The sequence below is a fragment of the Phocoena phocoena genome, chromosome 4 (genome assembly GCF_963924675.1).
Source record: "Phocoena phocoena chromosome 4, mPhoPho1.1, whole genome shotgun sequence".
Taxonomy (NCBI): Eukaryota; Metazoa; Chordata; class Mammalia; order Artiodactyla; family Phocoenidae; genus Phocoena; species Phocoena phocoena.
The window spans coordinates 25,791,658-25,818,014 of record NC_089222.1 but is presented as its reverse complement, the minus strand read 5'-3'; the positions used below and the strand labels follow the sequence as shown (position 1 = coordinate 25,818,014).

The 26,357-nt window shown below is 40.9% G+C and overlaps 1 protein-coding gene and 1 pseudogene across 1 annotated transcript in view; both read left to right on the top strand.

Moving 5' to 3' along the window:
• Nucleotides 1–26,357, top strand: part of SLC9A9 (solute carrier family 9 member A9) — a 542,439-nt gene that overhangs the window by 260,288 nt on the left and 255,794 nt on the right. The window contains exons 8-9 of the mRNA XM_065876006.1: nucleotides 2,604–2,709; nucleotides 20,316–20,404. Coding sequence (XP_065732078.1) covers nucleotides 2,604–2,709; nucleotides 20,316–20,404 — 195 coding nt within the window. The remainder of the gene's footprint in view (nucleotides 1–2,603; nucleotides 2,710–20,315; nucleotides 20,405–26,357) is intronic.
• LOC136122559 (eukaryotic translation initiation factor 4 gamma 2 pseudogene) overlaps nucleotides 25,628–26,357 on the top strand; it is a 30,044-nt pseudogene continuing 29,314 nt past the window's right edge.

Below are 26,357 nucleotides of genomic sequence, written 5' to 3'. Positions count from 1 at the left end.
ACAATCTACCCAGTACTGGAGACATGTCAGGCCCCCTACTACCTGTTTTACATGCAATAACTCATTTAACCTTCACAATGGTCATATCTTTTTTTACTGGACACTGGAGCTTAGAAAGGGTAAGCTATTGCCCAAGGTCATACAGCTTGGAAGTAGAGCCAAGATCAAACCCAAGGAGTGAAACCGAGAGACAGACCATGCTCTTGATCACTACTCCCTGTTGCCTCTTAATTATTAAGTGGAATGACGATGGAGGTCACATGTTGTATGGAGTAGAGTAATAGTAATGATCACAACGTTTAGTGAATGTCTAGCATGGGCCTTTATATATATCTTCTTATTCGAATTAACCCTGTAAGACACCGGGTTACACAGGAGGAAATCGAGGCTCAAGAAGGTTAAGTAGCTCACTCTGAGTCACGTATCAGTAATAATGGACATGATATTAATTATGTCATCTTACATATGTTCAGAACTGTACCACGTGCCAGCCATTGTCCTTAGTATTTTGCATAGATTATCTCAGATAGTTTTTATAAGAACCCTGGCAGGGAGATACTGTTATTCCCCCAATTTTCAGCTGAAGAAACTGACATATAAGGTTAGGCAACTTGTCTAAGTCCACACAGCTAGGACATTTCAGGGCAGGGGTTTAAAACCAGGCCTTTGGTCCCAGGGACGGCACGAGGTGGAAGGGCTGAGATTGGAACTTTTTTCTGCCCAGTGTGCAAGGAATGTATGGACACATAAGTAAACAAATTGATAAGGAAGGTAAAAATTCCTGGAGGTTGGAAGTCTGCTCTGATATTGGATCAGATCTGGGGAAAGGGGTGGAGAAAAGGAAGAGACAGGGGCTCGGTAATAGTGGCAACACCTGATGGCCTTGGGTCACAAACTCAGGCTGTGAAGGAGACAGGGGCACAGTCCATTCCTCCACCGTAACCACCTGGATGCCTTGTCCACAATGAGGCAGAGGCTCCTCAGACTGTGGGCCCCTGGGCTCCGGACAAGCTTAGGGCTTGACTCAGAACTGAACAACTTTCTGGAGGCCATGGAAAGAGAAGAACACTTTACGCCCAGTTGGTATTCTGTTACTCAAATCGGCCTGAGCCTTCTCTTTACGACAAACTAGAAGAGGGAATTCAGAGGAACAAACCCCATTAGAAACAAAGCCTTCCCTCCAAGTAAGAAGAGGGGACATTGAAAAGGGTCAAAGGGCAGCCCATGTTTTCCTCCAGATAAAGAATTGCTTCCAGACCCTTACTGAATCTCTTTCCAGAAAAGATGTTTTACAAAACAAATTTATTTAAATCACACTAATTGAAAAACTTACACATCCTTTGTTATATACCAGGCACTCTTCTGAGTGCTTAACATATTGTAAGTGGTTTATATACCTAGGAGGTAGGTTGCAGTATTATGCCCATTTTCAGACATGGAAACCAAAGCGCAGAGTGGCCCGTCTAAGCTGATACCATGAATATGGGCCCAGGTAGAGTTGCCTTCCAGAGGCCACACTCCCAACCATGACATGATCCTTAGTATTTTGTGCTTTCTAAGACTTTACAAAACATTTTTCATATCTCCATTGCATGCTGCACATTGTATGAGTAGGTATTATTCTCATTGCCAGTTCACCTAGGATACAAATAAGGCTCACAGAGGTTAACACACTGCTCAGAAATCACACAGCCAGTGACTAGCAGAGCCAAGACTCAAACCCAGATCTACTAATGCAGAGGTCAGACTTTTTGCTTCCTTGCCCTGCTGCCAAACATCTCTTAATATGGAATCTTCCTTACACTTTGTTGTAGAAACATAAAAATGCAACAGCGTTAACATCTCTTTATCTGTCAGGGCATTTTCCGCCTAGTGGTGGACACAATTACAAGGTAGCCCTTTCCCATCCACCACTAACTCCTAATCATCTCCCCATAGCCCACTCTCTGCCTGACTCAGATCACTGTGCCTTTGTTCTATTTGCAACTTATAGACTATTGACCAAGTGTCGTCCTGGCCAAAATGAACCGCTGCCCGCCAAAGGGCATCTTGCTTGACCTAGAAGCAACACCCATTTTCCTCCATCCTACTTTTACAAAGAGAGTCCGGGCAGCTTCCCTCTCACTGAACATAAATGCTCCTCCTGATTCAGCTTCTATCCCCAAGAGAGAAGACTCTTCAAGGTGATCTGTCCACAGACCAGCACTCCCTGGGGAGCAGTGGCCTCCTTCAGTGTTGACACACTGGCAGCATCTCACCCAGCCTCACTCCCCTTGGCTTTGTTTTCCCAGGTCTGCCAGTACTCTGAGGGGCACACCCCAAGGGCTGAGTCCAAATCTAAGAAGTTTTGTGTCTACGCTGAGCTGATTTTATCCTCTTAGTGAGACATCTTTTTTATCTGAACACCAGTTTGCATTTTTATAGGAGTGTTCAGCCCGCAATGAAGCACAATTCCTGCTGGCCTTCAAAGTCAAGTCTCAGTCAGTTACAGCCAGCTCCGAAAATTAGTTCTCTCATCTAAAACACAACCAGATTTTTTCACAGCCAAAAAGGAGATTTATTCATAAAAGCAGTTGTTATTTCCCTTAACGTGTCTTTGTCACTTGACCAAATTTACCAAACTGTGTGAGTTCCCTATGCTGGAAACGGGCCTGTTTTTCCTCCTGTCTTGGAGCGCCTTCCTGTCTGCCGAGGCCGCTGGCCTAACAGGTCAGTGTTTCGTCCAGCGCAGCAAACTGGATGTGTGAACACATGTGTTCCCCCCCACCTCTCCCCATGCCCCCCTCCCTGACCCAGCCGGAGGTGAAATGGAGGCCCTTTTCTATAGGTTTGTGTCAGAATCAGCCTCTCCTGGGCACCCTGGGGAGAAGAAAAAATATCATCCATTTATCCAACAGCTCAACTGGAAGTCTCCAAACTGCCGTTTCCTCTCCTCTCCTTGCTGGTCAGGAAGGGGATGTTGAAATCTATGAATGACTGGTATACTGAGGTGATGGATGACATTACAAATAAGAGTCTCTGCTCAGAGTGTGAAGGGATGCACAGCCGCTTTGTGGGAAAGGGTGGTGACTTTCCATTGGCTGTTAACAGCAACACCCACGAAGGCAGCCTCTCCTGGTGTGCTCATCTCCACACACGGGCCGTGTTTAAAAATCTTTGCACACACTCCATGGCAGGCCAGAAAACAAGGCGCTAACTTGGTGGCTTCACGGTTTAATTAATGTCTCTTACTGTAGAAAGTCTGTATGTAGAGTCCTCTGAGATGGAGCAGTTGATAGAGAGGCAGTCCCTAAGGTCCCAGGTGCCACGCATCCTGTATCTGGATTCGGCAATTAGATTGCCTTTCTGCAAGAGCGAGGGTTTGCGCTTGGCTAGCTGCAACGATTGGGTACTTTTCCATGTAGAAGAATCACTGTGGCTCTGAGCAAAATTTCAAAGCTGTTTCTCTCCTTTGGCTTAGTTCCTTGCTTCTCCTGGGTTTCAGTCCTGGACCCCTTGCTGCTCACTACATCTTAATTGACTTTCAAGTGAGATTCCCTTGCCCCGCTCCGAAGTACTAACTGGGAATAAGGTATGCCTCCCTGGGTACTTGCATTTTAAAAGGTGGTACTTTAAGTGTAAATAATAATAAAAGTTGATATATAGTGAAAGCATACCATGAGCCAAGTGCTGGCTAACTGCCTTTCATGGATTTTCTCGTTCATTTACAGAAGGACCCACAGTTAGGGACTATGCCCAGTTTACTCAGCCAACAGTAAGTGGTGGAGCTGGGATTTCAAATAAGGAGTTCTGATTCTAGAGCCTGGGCTCATAGGTACCAAGCATTGCTACCTTGAATGAAATTCTATCTATAGAATATGAGGCAGGCCCCCAGGAGTAGGAAGATATTTGGGGCCCCAGAAGCCTGCCTCGTCCATTTGCTTCTAGGCTGGTTTGGCCTCTCCTGTGAAAGCCATGGCAAATCTTTTTTGTAATGATAATCTGTTGCTCTGGGCAGCTGACCCACCTTACTTCATAGCCATGGGAACCAAGCTATTTCCACAGGCTTTGAGGGTGTCTGTTGCTGATACAGACAGCCACCTGCCAGTTATTATGACACTATAATCAAGACTGCATTACCAGAGTCCACCCTACCAGGCCCAGTATCATTCCAAACCATTCTAACACAACATCCATTATATTAGAGCCTTACCGTGTTATTAGAAAGGTTGCTAAAGAGCTTATGCATTACAAAGAAAAAGGATACTGGTGTCTCTTAAATGAAATAATGGAGGAAACAACTTACATACATCATTCAGAAAATTGTGGTTCCCTTTCCTCCACATTCCATGACCTTTTCAGCACTTACCATATTGTAAAATGATGTGAGTAATGTTAACAATAAGAATACATATTTGACCTTCTGGAAAGGTAAAGAAGTACCTTAACTCACCTGATATTTTTTAGTCTACTGTTGATCATTGTAATACACACACACACACACACACACACACACACACACACACTTATGCGCACATATCCCAGTGCTTAAGATTGTTTCTGTTTGTGAAGATTGTCTATTTCCTGATCCAATTCAGCAATATCTCGTTTTCTTAAATGTTTTTAGGGTTATGGTCCACGTATAAACTCTTAGTTTATCTGTGCCTTGCGCTTTTGCTATGCTTTTGACCTGATATCCTTATTGGATACCATGCAGATCACTTCTAAGGAGCCAGCATCATGGGGTAGGTGGATGCGTGTGTGGGCCTTGGTAGCAGAAAGACCCAAACGTCCACGTCTGCACCCAGGGGAGCGCTCATCCAGAACAGTACTCCAGATTAAGCAACATGCCCGAAAGGCATTTGATACAAATCAAACTTCAGGTGTGAGCGTTTTGTACTGCCGAAGACCAAGCCTGCTAAGTCCAAATTACTTATGCGTGTGTTTGTTTATTATCTAATCCTTGCCTATTTCTAAATTGGCTTTGAGACAACTCATAGCCTGAGCCATGCGTATCATGGGACCATTTAGTTGAGGCTAGACACTCAAGTGCTTTGGGATAGAGTTTTTCTGCAAAATGAGGCAGCTGTTCATTGCTGTGGTTTGGCAATAAATACAGCTCTGAGCTTTCTGGCAGCCAAAGCCAAAAGGGAAACATGATGAGTTATATAGGAATAATACAGTACTATAAAAGGAAGTCACAATTATTTATAAAAATGGGCAACCTTTTTTTCTAAAACTTTAGGGGAATTTATCACACACATCTTTATGTAAGGGCCTTTGAGCATCATAACAGACAATGTATTGTTTTAGGGAAGATGGAGATCCATTCTTCATGTAATCATTTCTCATATCAACCTTCAATAAAATCTGATGGTGTGGAATTAAATTGTATTCTCTGAGGATATTTCATGCAGTAAGAAAATCTTTTTATCTCTAATCCACAAGTAAACTAACGCAAAGCTAAAATCTAGAAAAATTTTCAGAAAGTACTTAACGAATGAACATATGTCAATGAATGTAGTGAACTAAATGAAATGAGCTATTAAATAGTTTATGAGTAACTGTAATGGTAAGCAGCCATCCTGGGGCCGTGTATGGGTTCACTGAGAGCAAATCATGTAGGACCTAGAAATGGTGTTTACACACATCGGGTTCTCAGCAGAAGTCCCCCAGCCCTGACATTGCTAGGTGAGGGCTCAAGGGTGCCCATCAAGGGAGCAGGCCTCTAGGCCTACCACCCCTACTTCACCCCTCTTATTGGTTCCATAGATTGGGTTCACCTAAGATTTCATTTAAAAAAAAGGATTTCTGATGCTTTAAACAAAATATATCTGTTTTAAGAATATACTTTTTTTTATTTTTTCTTACTACCAAGGTAAGGCATATACATTGTAGAAAATGTGGAAGATGTAGATTTACAGAAGGAAATAAAATTAGAGTTACCTGTATTCTCACTGCCTATTAATAACTATTGTTAGTATTTGTCTGAATTGATCTAATTATATGCAAATACATATACATAAGTAAATATATACATACATACATATATGTAATTACATTTTTATTTTTAAGTAACTTGCTTTTTTTCACTTAACAATTTATAGTGAATGTTTTTCATGGCATTAAATATTCTTCTATATTATTATTTTTAATTGCTGCCTAGTACTATATCATATTAACTTGCCATAATTTATTACACCAACCTTTTGATTGTTTATAGTTTTCAACATTGTTAATTTGATTGCAATGGTAATCCTTATAGCTTGATGTATGAACTTCTATTTATATAACTGACTAAAAATAAAATTCCTGGGTTAATAAGAATGCTAACATTTTAATGTCTTGGAAAAATTTATCCAAGTTATCCTCCAGAAAATTTGCATTCCTTTATACTTCCACCAACGATGTAAGAGAGAGCTCACTCACTCACATCTTCATCACCCGAACTCATATTCACCCCTGCTAATTTGATAATCAAGTTCCATCTTATTCTGATTTAAATTCATTATATTTTTACTGAGGAAATCATTTTAATTATATGTCATTGGCAATTTGTATTTCTCCCTTGGTGAACTACCTGTTTATGACCTTTGTCCTTTTTTCCTATTGAAGTGCTTATTTTTGTCACGTTAAATTTTAGAAGCTCTTTATCTATTAAAAAATATTAACCTTTTGACTGTCATGTAGGCTATAAATATTTTCCAATTCACGGCTTTACCTTTTAAATATGTTATGCTTTATTTGTTTATGTAAGGGAAATGTTGGTATAGACATTTTCAAGTTTCATGTGGTTAATTTTATCTCTTCCTTCGAAAGCCCAAGATTTTATTGATTTCTACTTATAAAGCCCACTGTTATTAATAATAATGTATACGTTTTTTTAATATTCGTCTGGTTTTATTTTTGCATTGGAATCCATCTGGAACTTGTCTTGCTATGAGGTGCGAGATACACCTCAGTATTTGATTTTCTCCCTAGATTGTTACTCACTCATCCTAACACCCTTCAAACTTAACCTATGAACTTACAATGTAATGTCCATGTATGTAGGTACATATATGTGTATATACGTTCTGGGCTTTCTGTTGTTCCGCTGAGCTCTTGGTCGTTACTGTTTTCATCATTTCAACTCCATGGTTCCTTTTAATAGCAATTTCAAGAGATTCTTTGCTATCTCACATATTTATATTCCAGAATGACTTAAAATAACTCTCTTATGTTTCAAGCAGAAAATAACTTTAGGATTATGATTGGGGTTGTATGAAATTTTTAGATTAATTTGACGAGGAATGGTGTTCTTGCAGTGTTGAGTCTTCCCACAGAGGAATATGTTATGTCTCTCCATTTATTCAACTCATCTTTTATGGCCCTTAGTAAATCTTTATAGGTGTCTTCACATTAGACCTACAAATTTCTTGTTAAGTACTTTTTAAGCTATTTTATATTTTGGCATACTATGATGAATGGAAACTTCTTCCATTATAGTTTCCGGAAGGCTGTTGTTTGTTTATGTGCATCTAGACCTCACCATGCTATTTGATTTACTCTCCGCAGTTCTGAAATATAGAACCATAGCTGATGTGTAGAATTTGGATTGATGGGCCAAAATTATATTAGACTATCAGGTTTGTGAGGACTATATCAACACCAGCAGTGTGGCTGAAGCATGCTAGGCATTCAATATCTTTTGAGCAATGGAATGAATGATTTTAGTTTAACAAAATGAAAATTTTCTAAAACCTGAATAACAGACTGTTTTATGAGTTAGTGAGTGCCTTATGCCTGATAATATTCTTGTAGATTCTATTTTTTTTTTTTTTTTTTTTGCGGTACGCGGACCTCTCTCACTGTTGTGGCCTCTCCCTTTGCGGAGCACAGGCTCCGGACGCGCAGGCTCAGCGGCCATGGCTCACGGGCCCAGCCGCTCCGCGGCATGTGGGATCTTCCCGGACCGGGGCACGAACCCGCATCCCCTGCATCAGCAAGCGGACTCTCAACCACTGCGCCACCAGGGAAGCCCTTGTAGATTCTTTATGTCCACCGGTCAGGGTATTTCAGAGCAGATTCATACATCAACTAAAGGATATATCATAAATTACATTAATCTGCAATTTCATTTCCCTAACTCTTAGGTTAAAATGGAGACGTGGAGACCTTGGGAAACAAGAGCCTAATCTAAAAGAATATGGTGGGCATATGTCGGCTTTGGCTGCCCAGCACCCGTTCTCCCTTTCACTGAGAATAGCATCCTGATGTTGTTTGGGGAACTACCCCTCCTCCATCAGATACCATCTTCTTAACCAAGGTACCCCACCCTCCCCTGCCAAAGAGAATAGGGGCATCCGAAGCTAGGTCAAACAGACACTCCTTCCCTGTGATACGAACTTTTAGGAGGGAGTTAGAAGTATATACAACTGTTGGCACCCAGACTTTCCAACAGCAAGTCTGGGACCCTCTACTTATTCCTGCCACAGATCCCTGGAGCTGCCTTTATGCCTCTTCCCTCCAATAAATTCCTTTCTGATTACAGTTGCCAGAATCAGTGTTTATTGCTTGCAAACAAAAAAATCTAAATAGTACAAGGGAAGGAATAATCTATGAGGTATTTCAACAAAAGAAGCTGCATAACTTGGTGACAATTCAGAAGGGAAGAGAGGCTCAAAGACAGCACAGCCTCTAGGCTAGGATGCTTGGGACCATCTCATGCCAGGTGCATACTGACAGACAAACAAAAACATTCAAGCTTACAGAGACCGTTTGCACAGTCTTCATAATTCTTTTTCGATTCGCTGCCTTATAAGATTCATTATGAACACTTCAGTGTGGTGGGTGGGGCTTGCTCATGACCACATTTGCTGCTTTCACTTTTAGTTGTTACTAATTTGATGATGATCATTTGATTTATTTTGATCATCTTTTACTTCAAGGGCCACATTTGCAGCCGCCTCATCTCAGTCTCTTAGAAAGTGCACCTGCAAATGTTCAATAGTCACACAGAAGCACTTAGCTTTATGGAAACGAGTGGCTTTTAGACATGCAAATGAAGGTTGGCATTTCTATTACCCAAAGGTCTGATGCTCTGCTACTGGAAATGTACAAGTGCTGTCTGAGAAAACTTTTATTTACGAAGACTGGGCAGAATATCAAATGCAAGTGAGAAGTCTTTCTAGAAGATAAGGGTGTGTAGACGGAAATGGACTTTAGGGAGTCCTCACAAGCTGGGAGAGCATAGAAGGAAGAGAACGTATATGGAAGTTTCTGCCCTAATTACAAAATCAGCCACTAAGGGGTATGTCTCGGATTTCTAGTTCTTCTGCTAACTTGCTGAAGGATAGGAATGTCACCCTGTTAATTGGTATCTCAGTTTTCTTTACTGCTGAGGTAAAAAGATTTTATTATTTTGTAGTGGAAGGACATGGCACACATACAAAATGTGGCTTTTGAGTAAATACATGACCTGAGGTATTCTCTCTGTCAGGTACCTGGTACACATGCATACCTAATTTCTGATCAAGTAGAATTTTTCTTGGCCTATTTTCTAAAAGTCATTAGGTTACTGAGCCATTATTTTAAATTGAATATTGAAAATAATTCAGCAGTATTATTTATAGCATAATCTCTGGTGGCATTGAATCCTGTCGTAGAAGCTGCTTTTCAGTTTATAAAGATAACCAAAAAGCACAGCTGGACAGGTGGTTTGAAAATTCATTTTTATAATTTGTTTCCCAGCTGAGACTTTGGGGGTCAGGTTTTTTTTTTTTTTTTTTTTTTTTTTTTGCGGTACGCGGGCCTCTCACTGTTGTGGCCTTTCCCGTTGCGGAGCACAGGTTCCGGACGCGCAAGCTCAGCGGCCATGGCTCACAGGCCCAGCCGCTCCGCGGCATGTGGGATCTTCCCGGACCGGGGCACGAACCCGTGTCCCCTGCCTCGACAGGCGGACTCTCAACCACTGCGCCACCAGGGAAGCCCTGGAGGTCAGGTTTTTGCCAGAAGCAAACTTTCAGGGACTGTCATTAAACACCCAAAGAGTAAGATTTCTAATGGCAACATTGACACTGCATCTAATGATTTCTCTGCTTCCAGGCACTGTTGTAATAAAGGCAGCTTCCATTTTTAGGTTCTTGGGACATATTTTATGTCAGCTGGAAGTGAAGGAGGAGGAGGGAGGCCGTTGGCATCCCTCACTTTCTCATACAAAAAGTTAAACAGTATAGCCCACTATTTACTCAGCTTAGAATAGTTTCCATCTAAGAAAACAAACGTGTAAAAATCTGAAAGAAAAAAAGTCCTGATTACTGTACTAAGCAATGCTATTGGGCTTTGTAGTCTGACTCTAGAGAGTAAGAGACTCTGAAAAAAATTTTGAATGTAGAAGGGTAAAAACAAATGCCGCTCTGGCTCATTCACTAAGGAATTGACCAAGATGTCTGAACGAGAGAAGAACTCAGCACACACAAACATGAAGCACGACATAAACAGTCAATTCACCTCAATGACGTCACCCAGCCTTGTTGCCCCATTGGTCTCAAATGACAAGGGCCTAATTACATTGTCATGATAAGGAAAAGCTGACACCTGAAAGCTCAGGTCCTGCTTATCTGTCCGGTCAGCTCTTGAAAGGCTTTTGTAGAATAAGTAGTTGGGAAAAGGGGAAACTGGGAATGTCTTTCTTTTTGGCAACAGACGAGGAAAGATTTCCAAATGAATTGACTATTACTGGACACGTTGAGACTTTACTTGATCTGAGTAAGTAAGCTGGCTCATTACTTCTCATCTCCATCATCTCTCGCCTTGGCAAATACTTGTCTGAAACTCTTAAGAAGGCTTCTAGTTCAGAGATAAATGTGTTCCATTTGGCTTGCCACTGATGCATTGCATGACTGGATGGGAAATATATTTCTAGATCTCAGTAAATAAAACAAATCACCAGGAGGGACTTAGTTTAAATTGTTTCTCAAATCAAATCTGGCCGGTTTTAGCTTCTAAATACATGTCATTAGCTGACATCTCAGCTTCAAACTGTTCTTGCTTTCATATTGACAGGACCATATGAATCCAACTTAATTAGCCAACAATTCACCAACAAATGAGGTGCACTGAGTGTTTTCCAAGCCAAAAATAGAGCCAGAGGCTCAAACTATTAGGCATTCAAGCTGTAGCAATAAACACCCAAAATTCTCAAGGGGATTTATTAACTAGCTTGCTGAACCAAGGGCAAACACGCAAAGACGCCATCTCAATAAACACAGGTGTAAAATACATCTCCTAGCATAACTCATTAACTCACACCTGCACTTTCTTGAACCAAATAGCTCATCATTTCAATATTCAAACAATCTTGCACATGTAACTTGAGTAGTGGACAAATTTACCTCTGCTTTCTTCACTGTAAATGTTTTCTGTCTTTACTTAACATCTCCTCACGGTGCCAGCAGCCATAGGGAAAAGAGAAAGTTCCTCATGTCCTGCACAGGCGTGTAGAAAACAGTGAGAGGCCCGCGTACCGGAAGAAAAAAAAAAAAAAAAATTAGTCCATTTGAAAGTCTTCTGGATTCTATACAAGTATGGAACTTCTACATGGAAAGGTACAGTGGTCAATTGGACATGGATATCTGGGATGAGGCTGCTGACTAGAGATTTAGGTGACATTGGTGTACATGTATTAAGCGACTCCAAGGAAATGAAAACTGAAAAGAAGGAGTAAACCTGACAGTACCAACATTTGAGGTGGAAAGCCAGGGATCTAAACAAAAGGATATTTTTCTTCTCCTCCAGACCTCAAGTTAATTTGCATAAGTACTCACTACTACATTATTTAAGGAATTTTTTGTTTTAAATGGAAATTTATAAACCTTGCAACATAGACAGGAAGTAATCTTAAATGCATGCCTACCCTCTGCACTGGAGGATCTAGAAAGAAGAACATAGATTTGTGCTGTTTTCTATATTGATATTCTTGTATCCCACAGACTCATCATTCATCTGCCAACCGTAGCATTGCCAAATATAGTAAACTAGACAGTAATTGTATTCTTTGCAAACTTGGAATCCTTCATATTCCCTGAAGGAGTTTTCCATTTCGTTAAATCTTTGACTTCTCAGTTCCAGGTTCACGTTCAGCAGTGGTGGTAGGAAACCTGTCAGAAACGTCTCGTTTTACTAGATCAAAAATAAATAAAAGTGTGGCATGGAAAAATAACCCATCAACCTTAAAACCCCTCAGAGTGCCGCCTGAGAGCAAGACACAGTTTTTTCTTTCTCACTCGCTCTTTTTCTGTGTTCTGATGATATAATCAATATTTCCTGTCCAAAAACGCAATATTCTCCAGTCTTAGAAACCCCTCAAGTCTGCATTTAATGTCAAAGAAAATCATCCTCCATGTGACAGATGTTTATTTTTCAGCTTCTGTATCTGAAGTCTTCATCAACTTTTAATGAGAAAAGAACCACTGAATAATGTTATCAGTAGCAGAGACCGTACGTGACAATAGTCTTGAATAAGAAAATTTAAATGTTAGAAGAAAATAGACTCTGCCACTAATAAATCCAGATAAACATCTATTTGTATGTGAGGATCAAAAATAATTTCTCCTTCGTTCTCTTTTTAGAGCAGATAAATATTTCTTGAAATAGAGATTCGTTACTTTGACAAACCTGCATTTGAGTGTCTGATGTCTACTGGGCACTGTTATGGGATTGGGAGCAATACAAAGAAGGAGGTCATAGACCCAGCCCTTGAGGAAATCTAGGTCGAGAAGGTAATCTAGTTGCCAGGAAGTCCACATGAGGACGTGGGGGTACCATGTAATTCTTCAATTCCATATATGCAGTCCTTGAAGCAAATGTAAAAACAGCAGTTCAGATCACAGACACTTAAGATGGGGAAGGTGCTTAGAGATCATCTAGAGCAGTATTTACCACAGTTTCTTGACCCTTATCATAAAAAAATAAAATAAGATAGTTTTATCATGCACGTATCTGCACATGAGCATATTTTTTTGCCCACAATGGTACTTACTTACCTTAAAATACACAAAAGTTCTAATTAAAAGTTATGAACCTGAAACGATCACATTATTAATCAACTGTACTGCAATATAAAATAAAAAGTTTTAAAAATTTTATGAAGTTCTTATATTTTCTTCTACGCTTCAGTGGGTTTCTTGCATACCCCAATCTAAAGAACACTAGTGCAGACCATCTTCTTCAATTCTTTGAGAAGAAAACAATGGACCAGGCAATGAATTTGAATTGCATTAGTCATTCAACTAGTTAAGTGTCTGAACTATGCCAGATAGAACCCAGGTCTCCTGATACCCATTGTAGTACATTTTTTCTCACATAATTTACAACCACACAATGAACCTTGATGTCATGTAAGCATAGGTTAATGTTACTAAATACTGTATATACACAAGCATTAGTAACACTAATGCTTTCTGAGAAGGTCCAGAAGTGGGAATCATGGAGAACAGTGTAAATGGTGTTCTGTTAACCAAAAGGAGCTAATTGTCCTCTCAAATTTGATCTCTCTGGGGCTTCCCTGGTGGCGCAGTGGTTGGGAGTCCGCCTGCCAATGCAGGGGACACGGGTTCGAGCCCTGGCCCGGGCAGATCCCACATGCCGCGGAGTAACTAAGCCCGTGCGCCACAACTACTGAAGCCCGCGTGTCGTGCTCCGCAATAAGAGAAGCCACTGCAATGAGAAGCCCGCGCACTGCAACGAAGACCCAACGCAGCCAAAAATAAAAATAAATCAAATAAATTTATTAAAAAAAAATTGATCTCTCTGGAAAGAATTTACTTGCCGGCAGAATCATTATTCTTCCCAAAGAATTACAGACCTCCTCATGCTGTTTCCTAAACTTCTTTGCCTGCCAATAATTTGAATTTAACTGTATACCTCTTTGTGGTTTCTCATACAGCTCTTTTAGTTAGTGTCATGAAGTATCGGTTCTAGTTCTTATTCAAAATTGCACAAATGAGTCCTTGCAGACAGCTCTTCAGCGATCTTGCCCACCACTGAAAGCTCACTGTGCAAACTGATAGGCAATTTTGAGCACACGTGTGAGTCAGAAACTCTTATTATTATTTTCTCTAAGCCACTTCTTAATTTCTTTCAGAGTTCCTTATCTATTTTAGTTCTCAGATATTTTTAAGCATGCTCCCTCCCTGTGGATCTGGATGTATGTACTTGGTTCCACTTGTCATTGCTACAGGGCCCCATAAATACAACTTGGAACCCAAACCTTAGACCTGCAACCCTCATAGTTGCATTTAATGACCGCTTGTGTTTTTCAGAAGAGATGGAAGCAGAATGATCAGATTTTAGCTCAGTTAGGAAAGAAAATGCAGTAACGTTTGCCAGCAGAAGATCAACATACTAGATGTTTCATAGTTCTATTTTATGGATACTAGGACTAATACAGCATGTAAGAGAAATACTTTCATACTTATAATAATTAGTTTGATCATTTTAAACATAGAGCATATTAGGTGTTTCTTCTAAGTTTTGAAATATTTGGAAAAATGTAATTAATTAATTCAACGTGTATTTATTCCCTAACCTATAACAGATTCAAACCCAACGTGTGCAGGTAAACTGCATGTTCCTGGGACATGCCACATAGTTTCCTAGCTTTCGCCCTTCACTCACATTGAATTCCCTACCCCCGACCCTGCACCTCCAAATTCTTCTTATCTTCCAAGACCTAAATGCCTCTGTGTCCTTTAGGAAAACTTTCCCCATCTCTCTCCCACTTTCCCCAGCCCAAAAGAAATCACTCCCTCAGAATTCCCATTTTCTTATCCCCTACTTCATTCTACCTGCTTTTAGATATCTCTGTGTATGTGTTGTCTCTGGTAGGAGACATAAAGCTACTTGAGGTCTAGGACTGGGTTTATTCATCCTTTCATTCCCCATATCCATAACCCATGCTTTCCTCATTGAATATCTCAGTAGATAGATAGAACTTGCAAAAATCGGATACCTTAACTGTAGGATTACTGAGAATTGTCTAAGTTTGGACTTCTAGGAGTGAGGCACACATTTTCACCTGCTTTTCCTTGTTGCAGGAGTTGATGTGGAAGAGAAGGCAACAAATAATGATTAAGGACATAAAATGTGTGAGACGTGCTAGATGTTTTGTATTTCTTCCCCCAGCAACTTGTTGAATAGGAAATGTTGTTGTGTTTAGACCTGTAATGAGCTTCTCTGAGTCATTCCTTCTCTTCATGCCTTCCTCCTTTCACCTACTTCTAGTAATTATAGCAAAACCTTATATTTACTTCTTAGTGTTTAGTTTACAAATCATGTTAAAATCCATTGTATTGCTTTATACTTAGAACAGACCTGTGAGACAGGTGGGCCCTATCCAAATGAGAAAACTGAGTCTTAGGTGGGTGAGGCCCTTGGCCAACATCACCCATTACATACCTGCAGCCACGGCCAAAGAACGGCAGCCTGGGGAGGATGGACACCTGAGGGATGCCAAGGCCTGAGAGGCATGAACCATATGCTTATTAGGAATGTTCTCTTTGGCTGTATTTTTTCATTTTTATTTATTAAGTTTTTAATTCTACTGTCTTTGGTTCCATTTTTATGTCTTTTGTCTAGATTCTTTAGGTAAATAGTCCATTTATTTCCCTTTTTTTTTCTAATAGAATGCAAGTAAGACTATAACCTTTCCTCTGAATAATCCTTTGGTTTTATCCCATTGGTTTTGATAAGAAAGGTACTATACACTTACTGTCATTTATTTCTACATAAGCTAAAATTTCAAATTTGATTTCATCTTCAACTCCAATTTTATTGAAAAGAATACAGTTAAAAATCTCTAATGGATACATTTATGTAACTATGCTTTTTGTTAATTTCCAGTTTTATAACATTTTGATCAAAGGATGCAATTTGTTTGTTTTGTTTTGTTTTGATTTTTAGAGGGGGAAAGAATTTTTGAACTATTTGATAGTAAAATATATCATCAATTTATTCCATGTTAACTAATTTCTTTTATATTCTAGTGTTGCTCGGATTAAAAAATAATTTTAAAATAAAGAAAAAAAATTGTAACTCCTCAAACACTCTTAATAGATAATTGTTCCATGACCCTAAAATTATTTCATGGAATCATGTCAATCCTAGAAGGTCACAGAAAGAAGAAATGGAGAATAAGACACAAAACTATAAAAAGAAAACTAAAAAACTAAAAAAAAAAACATTTTTATACTTAGCAAGAGCTGTGAAAGTAAAAAAGGGGCACTGAGGCAACACAGAGGTAGTCACTGCAAGAAGCAAGTGTGACCCCTTGGACTGGAGGAGCAAAGGGAAGAGAATCTAGAAGCTCCTAAGAAGGAACCACAGAGCTGGGACTCAGACCTCTGAGGACACTGCCTGCCTGCTGCTGCTTTCTCTGAGGGGGTCCCAGGAGGCTGGTCTGCAAGTGAAGGAAAACAACAAAAAACAAAAAGAGAACACAAGGCTGGGACCAACTGCCAAAGCTGTGGTGAAGAACCATCACTGAGCTGCAGCTCACAGGACCAGCAGGCAAACAGGAGGGAGCAAGGCCTTCTCTCCCCTCCTGCGTCCTACTCTCCTCCTGGGGCTCTATACTGACGGAGCCCATCAGGCAAAGGAAGATGTATTCTGGAGAGCCCCAGCCTCAGGATCACAGACCAGCACAGGAGGGTGGGCTTGGGGCTGAGACACTAGCTCACAGCCTGGCACAAGGAACACTTAGTGCCCCTCCCCGTCCTTTTTACAACTGAGAGTCTGAGATCCAGAGCATGCAAGAGAGTGGTCTAGGGCCTCACATAACAGTGGTACAACTAGGGCTAGCAGGCACAGGTATGTAAAAATATAGTGGCAATTAAAACATACTTTTGTAAGGTAGAAAACTGGCAACTGTTAATTTGTGTGAGTGAATTAATTACCAAGCTATAGAATTATGATTATGTATGCTAATACTAAGGGTCAGATCAGCTTTGTTGTTTTATTTTAATTACAACACCAAGACTCTGGTCATGTAGGCAGACTCTCCATTGTTTGCTGCTTGTGTGACATATCTGTAGACAAAACTCAAAAAGTATTAGCAGAAACTTTGCCTATTAGTGTTCTAATGGGAAAACCAATGGAGCTACTGGAGAAAATATCCTCAAAGGAGATGTCCAGCCAACTCAGGTATATAATCTTCATCATCAGATCTCTGACTCTTTCCCTGGGACATCAGAAATGATATTTTTTAGATGGCTTAAGATTACCTTAAAACCTTCCTGGAGGGTCTAATACAGGGAGAAAAGTACAGGGAGTCTGTGGAATTTTGAATCTTAGCTCTGCCACTTTCAAGGTGACCTTGAGTAAATTACTTTGGTTTCTTGTTACCTGGTGATAGGAATGTTCATTTATTTATTCAGCAAATATGTGGAGTGCCTACCATGTGCCTGACATTGCTCTAATGGCTGGGGACCAGTGAATCACTCTGCACTCCCTGAGCTTTCCACTGCAGTGCAGAAAGGCAGAAAATAAACCTATAAATATATAAAATGTTAGGTGGCAGTAAATAATATTACAAAAATAGGTCAAGGTAGGAAAGTAGAGAACGACGAGAGGGATTAGTTTTATAGAGTGCATAGCAGAGGCCAGTCTGATAATGTAACATCTTAAGGAAAGGAGGGAGCCATGTGTGTGTCTGGAGAAGACTTTGGGAACCAGACATGCAAGGGCCCTGCAGTGGAACCTGCTTAGCGAAGACGAAGAGGGTGTGTGACGAGGTGAGGGGCGGGGGGCGGGGGGGCATGGGAAAAGCGGAGGTCAGGGAGCCGCGGGGAGGGGAGGAGGAGGCAGGACTAGATCCTACAGGGCCTGTTTGTTATGTGTTTCCATTACAGAGCTGGGAGCAGAGGACTGACATGATCTGACCTGTCTTAAAAGATTCACTAGCGCTGCTGGGTGGAAGGTAGACTGTGGAGAGTCAACAAGGGAGACGGGGTCGGAGGTGCAATTAGGAAGCTCTTGCTGTAATCCGGGCAGAAAATGATGGTGACTTAGAAAATGGTGTCAGTGTGGAGGTGTTGAGAGGTGATGGCGTGCCGGGTAGATTTTGAAGGACCAGTCAACAACATTGCTGATGTACAGAGAAGGGAGAAGTAAAGAGTGTTGCCAGAGTGTTTTGTTTTGTTTTGTTTTGTTTTTTGGTACACGGGCCTCTCACTGTCGTGGCCTCTCCCGTTGCGGAGCACAGGCTCCGGACGCTCAGGCTCAGCGGCCATGGCTCACGGGCCCAGTCGCTCCGCGGCATGTGGGATCTTCCCGGACCGGGGAACGAACCCGCGTCCCCTGCATCGGCAGGCGGACTCCCAACCACTGTGCCACCAGGGAAGCCCTTCCCAGAGTTTTTTGCCTGGATGGCAGGAAGAATGGAGATGCTATTACTGAGAAGGGGAAGAGAGCGGGAAGGGCTGGTGAATCCTGTGAAGCCTGTTGTGAGATAATAAATCAATGAAATAAATGAGATGATGTGAATAAAACTAGTGTGTTCCTTGCCCACAATAAGCATTCAGCCAATCTTCCGGCCCTTACCTATCCTTTATTCTTTGTTACTTCTTTTTGTTCTCAGAATGCATTTGTGCACTACCCACATGCCCCTCCCTTTTTATTCACTACTTCTCTGCAGATCAATATATAGTCAAAACATTTCCACAACAGTGGGAGGTCGGCTAAACCTCACCCAGAAAAACTTCCAACAGACTGCTGAATCAGCAGAGGTACATAAATTGCATTTTTAAAGAAAGAAAGAAAACTACTTGATGACAAAACAACATGCATGGCAATCCTTCTAGTTCCTTGAAGTCCTTGAAGTACTCCAGTACCCCCAAAGTTTCCCTGGTACTGGTTGTTTTTTAATAGAAATTCTGTGAAGAGAGAAATATAGTATTTCCTAAGCAGTTTTTTCTTTGAATTTCTGAAGAGAGGCTAGAAAACTGAAAAGTTACCCAAAGCAACTATATAAATGCTTACTGCATATATTATTTCTTGGCACAATTTCCTAGTTGTTTTTATTCTTTTGCCTAAAAGTTTGAAGCATAATATTAAAAGGAAATAAGTGATGTAAATGTATTAGACAAATATGTCTTAGCAATATCTTATCCAAAGCCAACGCCCAAAATAACCAACATATAAATAGAAGCATACAGTGTACATATAAAAAATATGCTTGGTTCTTTAAAATTCTTTACTGCAGAATTTTTATTTCATTTGAAATGTCAGTATTCAGTTCACATATCTCTATACTCTTAAGAATCATCAGCATTTAATTTATGAGTGTTTTTAGTTGGAAAGAGTCTGCTGTTTAAAATTCAATTCAATCCCCTTGGTTTGGGTTGAAGACTACTTACATCTTGTGTTTTTCCCAAAGCCCTCCTCTATGCCCAGTTTCCCACAGCTAATCAAATCTTTAATCCAAGGTAGAATGCAGCCCCTACCACTTCCCCACCCCAGCTCAGGAGCAATAACCCAAAGAATAACAGAGCCCAGGGACAAATAACACATTTGTCCCATGGTTGTTCCTCCTCTGTCCCCAGGCAGCATCTAGGGTATGTGTGGCTTCATGTAGCATTTAAAACTGGGTATAATGATGGCTTAAGAAATAAATCCTGCAACCAGCCAAGGAGCAGCTGGGGGCCCACTGTGGATAAGAAGCACACAAGAACAGACCAGCTTACCTTCAAGGAGTGTGTGCCTTGGATGTGTTCACGAGATTATCCAGCAGCAGAAAGACAAAGCCCCCAGCTTTGCCAGGGAGGTGTAGAGGCAAACAAGGATCTCTTTCTGGACTTGGCAAGTAGGAGTATTGGCAGAGGCAACTGAACCCTTGTAGATGCCTTAGGTTTAGGACTCGTGGTTTTTAATACTAAGTTATGGAATGATAGGAACTTCTCAGGCTCCTGAAGGTACACAGTGGAAAGCAAATGTCTAAGCAAATATGCCAGCATTTAGTATAAAATGCAGCCGAGTAGCTGGCACTAGCTGTGAGAGGCCTGGAATTGACTATATAGTCTTTTGTTCATGGGTTTCCAAGTATAACTTTCCTAACACATGACCAGAAAATCATTTATTCCCCAGGAAGAATCTACTTCTTAACGCTTTTCTTTAACTTTAATCCTGTTAAGTTCCATGTTTAAAGTAAGCAGCCAGGTTTACCAAAGGTTTCATCACCATAATTATTAGCAATTTTAACTCTACTGATGCCAAGTCTGTTTTCCAGCTGGGATAGCCCTACCCCTTTGACTTAGATGGGAAAGAAAATTGATTTTGACTGGTATGTTTTTAAATTTCAGGGATAGTTGCTGTTCTCTTCTGTGGAGTCACACAGGCACATTATACCTACAACAATCTGTCGTTGGATTCCAAAATGAGGACTAAACAGGTAAAAGAAAAAACTCACTACAGGCTTTGTCTCTTTTCTCAGTGTAATTGTTATGTGGCAATTTCTGGCCGGGCACTTGGAAAGAATTTCATTAGTAAAGGAAGGCAGTAAGCTGAAGGCTTCGTTATAGGTTGGATATTTATAGATTTTTTTTTTCTTCAGGATAACTATTAACAATTCTCTTGGTAAGCAAAAATATAGTTATAATAGTCTCTCCCTCCTGAGAAATGTGGAACGTAGACTGTCAGTCTTGAAGATGAAAGTCCCACTGTCAGTAATAATTCAGAGTCACTTGCATGTCAAAGCATTATAAAGCATGTGAGATTGGATAGTTTTATAGAAAGAAGGAAATGAAGAAGGATAAGGAAGTAATGTTTGGTCTTTAATTGGGTGCTTTTGCTTTCAAGTAAACTCAACTGCCAGTTGTCACATAAGCAGAATGTATCTCCCGTATGCCAGGAACACATCTGTTTTGATATTGGCGCATAAACACTCACAGATTCCTTCCACATACATTTGCTGCGTCACCACTGTGTGCCAAGCACTGTGCTTGGTACGAGGAATAAAAGGGCAGATAATATATGAACCTGCCTTTAAGTGGTTCATTATCAAGTCTGTTGAGGAGGATAAAGATGTGCAGTGAGCAATTAATTATCCACAGTGTGATAAGTTCTGAGATAGAAATGTCTATATAGGTTGTTTGGGGAGAATTCAATAGGGCCTCCTCCCATGGTTAGGCCTGGGAAGGTGAAGAGAAAGTTTCCAGAGATGATAGCCCAATCTGGAGCTGGAAATACAAATAGAAGTTAATTAGGTAAAGATGTAGGATCCAGCGGGGCATGAGAAGGTAGCAGGAAGGGCGTTCGAAGCCAAGGTTGTAGCATGGACAAAAGCTCTGAAGCAGTTTACTGGAGCACTTTAAATAGTTCTATGTGGCTAGTGCATGGGGAAAGGCTGAAGTTAGTGGAATATAGTATGCGATGAGACTGCCCACACAGCCAGAGACCAGCTTATTGAAGGACTTTCATACCTTGTGAAGAAGTTTAGACTTTAACCTAAAGGTGATGGGGAGTGGCTCTAACAACAGAAATTTATTGTCTTACACTTCTAGACGGTAGAAGTCTGAGATCAAGGTATAGGTAGGATTAGTTCCTTCTGAGGGTTCTGAGGGAGAATCTGTTCTATTCCTTGTTTTTACCTTCTGGTGGTTTTCTGACAATCTTTGGTGTTCTCTGGCTTGTAGACACACTATCCTAATCTCTGCCTTCATGTTCACATGGCATTCTCCTTGTGAGCATGTCTGTCTCTAAATTTACCCTTTTTATAAGGATACCAACCATACTAGAATAGGGACCCACCATACTCCAGTATGACCTCATCTCAACTTAACTAATTACATTTTCAAGGACCCTATTTCCAAATAAGGTCAGATCCTGAGGTACTGGGGGTTAGGAATTCAACATGTGAATTTAGGATGACATCACTCAGCCCATAACAGGAAGTCATTGAAGTGTCTTAGGTAGAGTAATTTTCGGATAATCGAAGTTCCATTTTAGAAATATCAACTGACAGACAAGAAGAGCGTGGATCAAATGGCACTTGTATCAACTAGCTTGTGCTGTATAACAAGCAACCCCAGTGGCATTTAACAATAAACACTTATTTATCGTGCATCTGCAGGGCTTAGCTCTTTTGATCTGGGTTGATCTGGGTGGCTCTACTTGTCTCAGCTAGGATGGTTCACTGTCTGTGGGTTTGGTGGGGCTCTATGCTAGAGTGGGCTTGTCTGGAGCACCTTAACCAGTGCCCCGTGTCTGTCATTCTTCTCCTGGCAGAAGAACAAACCCCCGTGTGCCAGTTCATTTCAAGCTTCTGCTTGCATCACATTTCCTAAACATCCTATAGGTAAAGAAAATCACATGGCTGAGCCCAGGGTCAAGGGACTAAGCAGGTCACTAGCTCACAGTGGGAGAGCACTGTAAAGTTACATGACAAGGAACATGGATATAGAAAATTATGAAGAATAGAACCAAATGATTTCAATCTATCCCAAAATGCAAATGGAGGTAGATAGGCTCCTATAATAAGCCCAGTGATGCTGAGAACATCTGATGTTGGGGCAGTGGGAGTGGAAAAAACCCAAAAAGACAACTAAGCAAACCTGTGATTGGCTAGGCATTCCTAAACAGTTTTCAAAGACTTACCTTAAAGCTCTATAAAATGGCTATTGTTTTCATCCTTCTCTCTTTGTCATGTCCCAAGCTCAGCTGGACCTGAGCCCATCTCCTACCTACCCAGCAGGGACTCTGCAAGGTCACCCTTGTCTCTGCCCATCAGAGGACACAGAAGATGCAATTACAGACATTTTAAGGAGCCCCAATTTTAAAAAATGAACCAAAAAACTGATACCAGTACCTAGAAACTTCCGATACATAGTCTCCTAGGATCCTTTTAATTATGGAGACTACTAGCATTCTCTAGAACTTAAAGGGAAATATCTTGGGCTGGTTTTTCCTGACCTCATATGGTTCTCTGAGCATTTGTATTCCGAAAGGCTGAACTCTGTTTAGAGACTTGCACTTTTAAGTCACGCTATCTAGACTACTCAGCAGAACTTCAAAGATAACTCATCTCATGGCGAGACAGCAGCCCAGCACCTAGGGGAGACAAAGCCAAAATCAGTGCCCCACAGCCTTCTGTTCTCCTCTGAATGGCTTGACAAGCACTCCCTGATGGGCTGCCAGCATCCATTTTTACAGCAGTCTCCTTTAGGGAAGGAGATTTTTACAAGTTCATTCTTTAACATCCAGATAATTGCATCCCTCCATCTTTGCTCTCCCCATCGCCTTCTTTCCTGGGTGTCTGGTTCATAGTAGGAGCTTAATGAATGCTAATTCCCTTCCCTTCCCTTCTCATGCCTTTCTCACTTCTTTTCTTTCAGGATCTCTCATTTTCTATTTATTTTTTCTCGCGATATGTGCATACATAGCAACTGTGCATATTTATACATGAATATATATGCATACATCTACACATATATTCCCCAGTCTAGCATATAGAGTCCGAGGTCACCATTTTAAAAAAACAATGAGATCAAGTACTTTAATGAACTTCACAGATCAAAAGTCCTTGGCCACATCTGCACCAATGTAGCAAGCAAAGTTTAAACTCCATGTGGGAAACCAATTATAAATTGTAAAGAAAAGCTGAGGCAGGTATTATAGAGATTGCCACTGTTTCCTTTTGAAACGGACAAAGGTTTAGAAAGTATTATATGACAACACATGGTTACAGAATACATTATCTTGCTCTGCACCTCCCTGAGTTGTGTTCATTGTCAGTGGGAGAAATCGCCTCTTTGCCTCTGTCCCCAGGACTGTTTAATGGGATTGAAGGAAGTCAATTAGTGAAGTGTAGGAAAAAATCAATGAAAATCTACTTTGTGTTATAAAATCCTTAGTTATGGGCTTCCCTGGTGGCGCAGTGGTTGAGAATCGGCCTGCCAATGCAGGCGACACAGGTTCGAGCCCTGGTCTGGGAAGATCCCACATGCCGCGGAGCAGCTAAGCCCGTGCTCCACAACTACTGAGCGATGAGAAGCCCGCGCACCGCAACTAGAGAAATCCTGTGTTCAGCAAGGAAGGCCCAACTCAACCAAAACTAACTAACTAAATAAATGTATATATAGAAAAAAAATCCTTAGGTAATATGATTTACAGAAGAATTTTATTCCTGGACTGTGCCTAGATCAGCTAATGAAATGGCTATGTCTGGATACAAAGACTTTTGAGAATTAATATATCCTTTGTAGCTTCAAGAATTACACTTGATCTTAGCCAAAAGGCCGAGAAGCGATAGTAGCTTCAAGAATTAGAGTGCCTTTTTTAAACTGCAGATTTACGTTAAAATATGTATTGTAGCTGATAATGACCATCTAGATGCCGGTGAATTGATTTTCACTCCAAGCCATGAAGAAACATGTAGCATCACTGTGTGTTAGGCACAAAGCAGCATAATAGAGACATTCTTGTGCTGTTACCCACCATGAGGATTTCTATTTTCATAGCAAAGCCCTCTAGTAAAGAGTATATGAACATACGTGGCAACCCTTTCCCTGCACTCAAAGCCGTTTGCTTACTTTAGGGTGTGCACATCTAGCTCTAGAGACAGACAAATACTGCAAGCTCTGACTCTTGGCCTAGAAACTGAGAACAATTAGAGATACTCGAGATGGACATCAGCACACGACAGCCTGTGAGCCTAGAGGTCTCACCCTGAAGCATCCAGAAGACCGCATACCAGCCTCCTGACCCCACTCACACATGTCCAGGCCTGCCTCCCAACCCCCTCCTCCCTCATGCCCTCACCCGCTAGGCAGGCCTGGGAGCTGATAATCTGGGCCAGATTCCAGGGTGTTTCCATCAGCTGTCTCTTCCTGGCCTGAGGCTAACTTGCAAAACCATGTACTTCTCTACCATCCTTTTTTTTTTTTTTTTTTTAAAGATTAAAGGGTATCCTTTAATTTTTTCTCCAAGGTTTTGGGTATTTTTTTTAAAAATTATTTTATTCAAGTATATTTGATTTACAATGTTGTGTTAATTTCTGCCGTACAGCACAGTGATTCAGTAATACATATATGTACATTCTTTTTCATATTCTTTTCCATTATGGTTTATCACAGATCTACCATCCCTTTTAATTAGAATTTCTCCTTCTCTTCCTGCAGTTTCCACCTAAAAATTACTTCTACAGATACACATGGGTGTACAATGTTAATTTAAATAATTAACATCTATGATGCATTAACGTGTACAAAGTACTTATTTAATTTTTACTTACTTCTCTACCTAAGTGGTAGCTCTTCTTGTTATCACTGATGACCTTCATTCATTCATCTAACATTTTGTGAGAGCCTATTTTGTGCCAGCCGCTCTTCAGGGTGCTGGGATACAAGAGTGAATCAAAAAGAATTGCTAGTAGTGGAGTTTGGAGTAATCAAAATAAATAAGCAAAACATACAGCGCATTCACGGTAAGTTATAAGGCCAATGATAAAGCAAGGAAGGGAGGAAGGAGTGTGTGTATATGGGAAGGCAGGGTTGCTACTTTAAACAGCGTGGCCAGGGAAGGCCTCAAAAAGAAGGTGATCCTTGAAAGAAAGAAAAGAGGGAGCTATGTGGACATTTGGGGCAGAGCTACCCAGAAATTGGGAACCACGTACACAATGACACCCTGGAACAAGGTGACCAATGTGGCTGAGGTGGAATGTACCAGGGGAGAGCATGAAAGACAATATCAGAGCAGTGACAAGGGGCGGGTCCTGGAAAGCCTGAACAAGGTGGGAAAACACAGGAGGCTTTTAAGTTCAGGCATGGCATGATACGATTTAAATTTTAAAAGAAGGGAGGTGTCATGTATTAACTGGAGAAGATTGCAAGATAGCACATTTGAGGGACAATCGACAACCAAGTGCTGATTTGTTATATTTGAGATGTGTATTAGTCCCCAAAGCAAAGCTGTTGATAGCCAGTTGGACAAAGAATTCTGGAGTTCAGGAGCGAAGTTTAGGCTACAAGTATAATTTTAGAAGTCACCAGGATAGAGATGATATTGAAAACATGAGGCTGGATGAGATCTCTAAGGAAATACTAGAGGAGAGATCCAAGAACCAAGCCTTGAGGCACTCCAATGGTGGTAAGAAGAGTCAGGAACCAGCAAAGGAGACCTAGAGGGAGAAGCCAGTAGGGAGAAGGAAAACCAAGAAAGTATGGTGTTCTGAGAGTCAGATGAAGAGTCTCGAGAAGGAGCATGATGAATGGTGCCAAATACTGCTGAAAGTTCAAGTAAGGTGAAGAACATGAACATCATTGATGACATTGATAAGAACCCTGTCGGTGGAGTGTCAGGGTAAAAGCCTGAATGTAATGGGTTCAAGAGAGAATGGAAGGAAAGAA